This window comes from Lemur catta, chromosome 22, assembly GCF_020740605.2.
Source record: "Lemur catta isolate mLemCat1 chromosome 22, mLemCat1.pri, whole genome shotgun sequence".
Lineage (NCBI taxonomy): Eukaryota > Metazoa > Chordata > Mammalia > Primates > Lemuridae > Lemur > Lemur catta.
The window spans coordinates 23,882,101-23,889,296 of record NC_059149.1 but is presented as its reverse complement, the minus strand read 5'-3'; the positions used below and the strand labels follow the sequence as shown (position 1 = coordinate 23,889,296).

Below are 7,196 nucleotides of genomic sequence, written 5' to 3'. Positions count from 1 at the left end.
CATCACATTAAAGAAAAAGAAAAGGAGAAAGGGAGATAAAGAAAGTGCCAGAAAAGGCTACAAAGTAACGTGAAACTCTTCTCCATATGTGCCGCATACACGCAACCTAACCTATTATTTCTATGTCAGATGCCCTCGCGGCACCGTCACCATAGACACCAAAAGGGATGATCAAGGAGTCCCTGGTGGGGAAAGGGCGAGCTGGGGGACAGGGAGTCTGTGAGGCACCAGGATATAGAAAACTAGGGTGTCTGTAGGGAGGGAAGACCTGTTATTGGGGACACTTAAGCTAAGTGACACAAGGTCTAGGTATAAGCAAGGATGGGGAGTGCGTGGGTGGGTGGGTAGAGAGAGGAAATGAGGAAGGGGGTGTGGGGTCTCAGAGAAAAATCGAGGGGCTCAGAAAAAAGCAGACAGGACGGCCGCCGCAGCTCCCCAGCCGCCTGTCGCTCGCCCCCGCCTTCCCTTTTGCGCAGAATCCTCGCCCGGGCTGCGGCAGCGCTGCCGCCCCCCCCCCCCCCCCCCCGTCCCGGCCGGCGCGCCGCGATCGATCGCACACTGCGTCAGAATCCTCTCGGCGTATAAATAGGGGTGGCAGGACGGCGCCGAGCCGCACACAGCCATCCATCCTCCCCTTCCCCTCTCTTCCCTGTCCTTCTCTCTCCAGGCCCCCGCCGCCGCCGCCGCCGCGGGCCGGGGAGGCACCGGCCGCCACCATGAGTTCGTTCAGCTATGAGCCGTACTACTCGACCTCCTACAAGCGGCGCTACGTGGAGCCGCCCCGGGTGCACATCTCCAGCGTGCGCAGCGGCTACAGCACCGCGCGCTCCGCTTACTCCAGCTACTCGGCGCCCGTGTCCTCCTCGCTGTCCGTGCGCCGCAGCTACTCGTCCAGCTCCGGCTCCTTGATGCCCAGCCTGGAGAACCTCGACCTGACCCAGGTAGCCGCCATCAGCAACGACCTCAAGTCGATCCGCACGCAGGAGAAGGCGCAGCTCCAGGACCTCAACGACCGCTTCGCCAGCTTCATCGAGCGCGTGCACGAGCTGGAGCAGCAGAACAAGGTCCTGGAGGCCGAGCTGCTGGTGCTGCGCCAGAAGCACTCCGAGCCGTCCCGCTTCCGGGCGCTGTACGAGCAGGAGATCCGCGACCTGCGCCTGGCGGCGGAAGACGCCACCAACGAGAAGCAGGCGCTCCAGGGCGAGCGCGAGGGGCTGGAGGAGACGCTGCGCAACCTGCAGGCGCGCTACGAGGAGGAGGTGCTGAGCCGCGAGGACGCCGAGGGCCGGCTGATGGAGGCGCGCAAAGGCGCAGACGAGGCCGCCCTGGCCCGCGCCGAGCTGGAGAAGCGCATCGACAGCCTGATGGACGAAATCGCTTTCCTGAAGAAGGTGCACGAAGAGGAGATCGCCGAGCTGCAGGCGCAGATCCAGTACGCGCAGATCTCCGTGGAGATGGACGTGTCCACCAAGCCCGACCTCTCTGCCGCGCTCAAGGACATCCGCGCGCAGTATGAGAAGCTGGCCGCCAAGAACATGCAGAATGCCGAAGAGTGGTTCAAGAGCCGCTTCACGGTGCTGACCGAGAGCGCCGCCAAGAACACCGACGCCGTGCGCGCCGCCAAGGACGAGGTGTCCGAGAGCCGCCGCCTGCTCAAGGCCAAGACCCTGGAGATCGAAGCATGCCGGGGCATGAACGAAGCACTGGAGAAGCAGCTCCAGGAGCTAGAGGACAAGCAGAATGCCGACATCAGTGCTATGCAGGTGGGGCACCACCCGGAACACATGGGGGGGAGCTGCCTAAAGGGGTGGGGGAGTTGAGGGTGCGCCCAGAAAGTGGAGACCAGGGGTGAGGCAGTTGCATGCAGCTATTAGGGGTAGGACTTGGCTCCCTAAAGTGTGCGTGGTAGAGGTGGGGCACTTGGAGGGCGAGGGTGGGGCGCTCGGACTGCACTGTGGGTTTGCGCTCTGTGCTGTTGAATCTGTCTTGCGCATTGAAGCTGCCCAGCCCTGCCTGGGGGTTGGGTGGGGGAGGGGAAGAAAAGAGAGTTGGGCGTTGCCTCCGGCCAACCACAAATTACTTTGCAGCACCTATTGGATTATCTGGTTAATACATAGCATAGCGAAAAATTCTCAATCAGTTCTGGAAGATTACTGTTTCCAGCATGCTTTATGACTAGTTTTACCAATCACTCCCTCCCCTTAGCAGAGAGACAGGAATACAGTCAAAATAGTTTTACATAATTAACTAGTGATGGTCAAGGTAAACTATTTCTATTTACAGGACCTCCATCTTCTGGGGAGTAGAAAAAATAATTTAGATACAAGGGAAATATTTTAGAGGATATAATTTTTAAAATTCAGCTATTTCCTTTTCCCATAAAGGAAAGAATTAATCAGTGAGTGAGAAATTTTTCTATCAATTTAGTTTTTTAAATTTTATGATGATCATCAGACTGTATTAAGTAAAGAAATAGAAAAAAAGGATTTTCTTTCATCAGTTTTTTTTTTTTTTTCATCTCAGGCTTCATGAAGCTGGATAATTTTAGCCAAGAAAAGGTTTTAAAGAGAACAGGCAATTGTTTTAGGAGAGATTTTATGAAAGGTGTGCACTGTGGTTTTAATTGAAAATAGGCCTTTGCAACTGTACTACAGTAAAATGATAGCACTAGGGATTTATGCTTGGATTTCTTTCTTTCTTTCTTTTTTGTTTTTTTTTTTTTTTTTTGGTCTTCCAACAGGACACAATCAACAAATTAGAAAATGAATTGAGAACCACGAAGAGTGAAATGGCTCGATACCTAAAGGAATACCAAGACCTCCTGAACGTGAAGATGGCTTTGGACATTGAGATTGCAGCTTACAGGTGAAAACAGGGGCAAAGGTAGCTGCCATTAAGCCTTAGGAAGAAAATCAGATTCCATTTAAAATTATGTGGGATCAGAAACCTTCAAGAATAGTTCTTTGAAATAAAGAAGCATTAGTTTTTTGGCTTCTCCCAAGAGGAAGGTATTTAGACAAATACCGAAGCATGTAACCCTGTAATAATAATGAGTCTTATTCTTAGCTTCCCATTACATTTTAAATCTATTAGGCCTATTTATGATTTTTTTTTCTGGTCACCGTCACAAAATCCCCAGTCTTTAATTTTTGGTAATTCCCAGCTCTGCTCCTGGGGGCATTAGGGGGAAGGGATGAGGGGTGGGCTCAGAGCAAGTCATTAAGCATATTTCTTGCTCCTGTTTTTTAACCCCACCTTCCACCTGCCTCCCCAGGAAACTCCTGGAAGGTGAGGAGACCCGGCTGAGTTTCACCAGCGTGGGAAGCCTCACCAGTGGCTACACCCAGAGCTCCCAGGTCTTTGGCCGATCTGCCTACGGCGGTTTACAGACCAGCTCCTACTTGATGTCTGCCCGCTCCTTCCCGGCCTACTACACCAGCCACGTCCAGGAGGAGCAGATCGAGGTGGAGGAGACCATTGAGGCTGCAAAAGCAGAGGAAGCCAAGGAAGAACCCGCCTCTGAAGGAGAAGCCGAAGAGGAGGAGAAGGACAAGGAAGAGGCTGGGGAAGAAGAGGCAGCTGAAGAGGAGGAAGGAGGTATGATCAAAAACAAACCCCTGCAACTTCAAGTGCACACTGGATGTGGCTATTTGTTGGGAAGTGGGTAAGATAAATGAAGTCTTGCTTACTCTAGGGAGGCTTTATTTATATGTGATTTTAGAATCTCAAATAAATAGTACATTTGTTTATTTAACAAACCTTTAGTAAGCACCTGAGTGATTGCTCAAAAATTTCATTTTTTAATGCAGTCATTGATCATGCCACTTGGTATCCTAAAAAGATGAATACCAGACACATAAGAAATCCTGAGGTTAGGTCTTGGAGAGGAGCAGAGCTTGCAACACCTAGACTTAGACATACATCATCTCACTCCATTTAAATATGCATTCAGTGGCAAAGGATTCATGACAAGCATTGTCTGCGACAGGTGCTTTTGGGGAGTGGCATTGAGAGGTTTTTGGTGAGCATCCCTATAGTTGTGTTTTCCCATAAAACCTTCGCAGAAATGTCTTGATTGCACTTACCCTGCATCTGGAGCTTGTCAATTTTCTTTTTATGTTACAGCTGCCAAGGAAGAATCTGAAGATGCAAAGGAAGAAGAGGAAGGAGGTGAAGGTGAAGAAGGAGAAGAAACCAAAGAAGCTGAGGAGGATGAGAAAAAAGTTGAAGGTGCTGGGGAGGAACAGGCAACTAAGAAGAAAGATTGAACCCCCCCCTCCCTTTTCTTTAATTATGCCAGGAATAATTCTCCCCAAATCAGGTCAACCCCATCACCAACCAACCAGTTGAGTTCCAGATCCTCCATGAATTTAAAAAGTCAATCTGTGTATAATTCTGAGATGACTTAGGTTGGATATTCAATGTTGTGCTATGACTTTTCTCTTTATGCAGAGTATCTGTTTGCTTGCAGAGTGGCTTTCTGGCTTGCTGCCAGCCTGTGCATGGTCGCTTATGAGTTCAGGATCTACGGCAATGTGAATCATTCAGATGTTTACAAATAAAAAAACACACCATGAATCAATGAATTCACTAATGTTAATGTTAAACTTCATGGAGAAATAGTCCTTTGAGCCTTCGGTGGTTAAACATTAAAAGACCTCAAGTTATGTGCAATAAATAGTAAATAAAGTTACACTGAATGACATATTTTTTGCTGTGGTTGTTGATTTAATTAAAATACCTTAAAGATGGCACAAGTCTAAACTATATACAAGTGATCTATTGACCTCTAATTTTCTTTAAAAGTCAAGATTTTAACGATTACTTTTTTTTCCCCACGTAATTGGAAATTTTTTTCCCCACTTAATTGGAAATTCTGAGGGATACACTGAGGTCATGACTATTCATCAAATCTTTCCCCTCAAAAATTTTACGGATAATAAACATGAGTAGATGAGAAAGTCTATAAGGAACAATATACTTTGCCCCATAAAATATACAATAATAGGTTTCAGGATAGCTTTATAGGAAGCAATTCTGAAAGTATCTGACAGATACACCCTTTATGGTAAATAGGTTGATTCAAACCAGTATGTAATAATACAGTATGAATAGAATGTAAATCCCACACATCTCTAAAACTGCATTTTAAAATATAGTCTAAATATCATGGGCAAAGGTTGAAACCTGAGCACATGATAGAATCAGGAAGAAGAATTTTTTATCAATGTATAATTTTGGGAGGAGAGAGTTGAGACTATCAAAGGTTCTTTGTCACTCCCCTGCAAACATGTTGCCTGCAATCCTGAGCTCATGATTCAGTGTGTTGTTCGCTTAATTCTGTTGTCTCAAGTAAATAGCATTTAATGCCACACATTTTAAACCTTTTTAAAAACTACCGACACAGGTAATGAAATTATTATCAGTTACTTACGGGGGGGAGATAATATACTTGTACGTTCCATTGGCATTGCTCTGCATGTCTTTATTGGGAAATACTTGGATTTCAGTGATAGCTTAACTGGTTGGACGTTGCATCAAATACACACCCCATCTGTCCTCCCTGTCCACTGTAAAGTTATGAACGCTCTTGCAATTGCATTTGATGGTGAATATAGATGACATTATTGAATATCTGCTACTCTGCTTCTGTTCTTAAACAATTGCTTTGTCAGCTGACTTTGTTCAATATCTGGTTTTTAGATGATATTTTTAAGTTATGAATTTAACCTGAAACCAAAGTGGTCTCCATTTAAAGTTATTTGATCCCTTTGCACTACCTATTTCTAGTTAAATATATGTTATCATGCAAATAGGTAAAATATTTCTTTATCTACCATGAGAATATGGACTTAAACTATGAAGGCTCTGAGTATATTGGCTTCTGTAAAGATTTAAGAGTCTCAGAACCAAGCTTTTCACATTTATGCTAATTGGACGTGAGATGATACACATGGTGAATTTCAGGCAGATGCAAACTACTTCTACAAAGTAACTTTAGCCAAATGGGAACAGCTGGCTGGTTTGAGAATTTCTTGGTTGAAGTAAGAACACTGTACCATCCTCTATCCTGTGTGCCATAATAAAATACTGAAAAACCTAAATTAAATGTATTTGGAGTCTTTTCTAAAATTTCCCCAAATGCGGTACTGTTGTCCATACCCCTTTTGTTTTTGCTCCCCGCAAAAAACCCCAGTCCTTTTTCAGTTATTCCCGCTTCCAGTCAATGACCCCACTCCTCAGTCATCTGATTCCGATTCCGTAAGCCAGACACCTCGCATGTCACCTTCCTCCCGTTTCCTCTCCTCGCACCCTCTGGTCTAATCTGTCACCGCGTCCTAGTGGTTTTCCTACCTCCATGTCTCGAATCCATCCACTCCGCTGTGCATGCTGCCACCGGTGCCTACGCTTGGTCTCCTTCAATCAGCTCCCGACAGCCGGCTAATCTTTCAAAAAGTTTTGATCATGGCATCTTCCTGATTAAAACCCCCCAATAACTTCCTATTTCTTTTAAATCTAAAAACCAAACTCTCTAATGTGATCTTTCAAGGCCTGCATAGGCCTGACGCCTGCCTACTTCTCTGGCCTCATCCTCCGTGTATCCGCTTGCCCCGCACTCCAGTGCTCCAGCCAACCTGGTCTTCCGTTCTCCCACCTGCAGCAGGGTCTTGCTGATTACCCTCTCTTGAGCAATTATCTTTTCTTTCCTCCTCTCAACCTTGCCCAGCCAGTTCCTACTTACCCTTCAGATTTAAGCTTAAGTGCCATTCCCTAAGGAAAGCCTTTGCAGACCTCTTCTGGTGGGTCAAGTTCTTCTGTTAAATATGCTCACAAAGACTTTGTAGACTTTTTCATACTTTTTTTTTTTTTTTTTGGAGACAGAGTCTCACTCTGTTGCCCGGGCTAGACTGTCATGGCGTCAGCCTAGCTCACAGCAACCTCAAACTCCTGGGCTCAAGCGATCCTACTGCCTCAGCCTCCCAAGTAACTGGGACTACAGGCATGTGCCACCATGCCCAGCTAATTTTTTCTATATGTATTTTTAGATGTCCATATAATTTCTTTCTATTTTTAGTAGAGACAGGGTCTCGCTCTTGCTCAGGCTGGTCTCGAACTCCTAAGCTCAAACGATCCACCCGCCTCGGCCTCCCAGAGTGCTAGGATTACAAGCATGAGCCACCGCACCCGGCCTACTT

General features: G+C 46.6%; 1 protein-coding gene across 1 annotated transcript; it reads left to right on the top strand.

Annotated features, from left to right (window-relative positions):
• The first annotated feature begins 716 nt into the window (after window positions 1-716).
• Window positions 717-4,703, top strand: NEFL (neurofilament light chain). Its single transcript, XM_045535780.1, has 4 exons — window positions 717-1,763; window positions 2,741-2,865; window positions 3,275-3,597; window positions 4,126-4,703. Exons 1-4 carry the CDS (start codon window positions 717-719, stop codon window positions 4,266-4,268), a joined length of 1,638 nt encoding a protein of 545 aa, XP_045391736.1. The 3' UTR covers window positions 4,269-4,703.
• The last annotated feature ends 2,493 nt before the right edge of the window (window positions 4,704-7,196 follow it).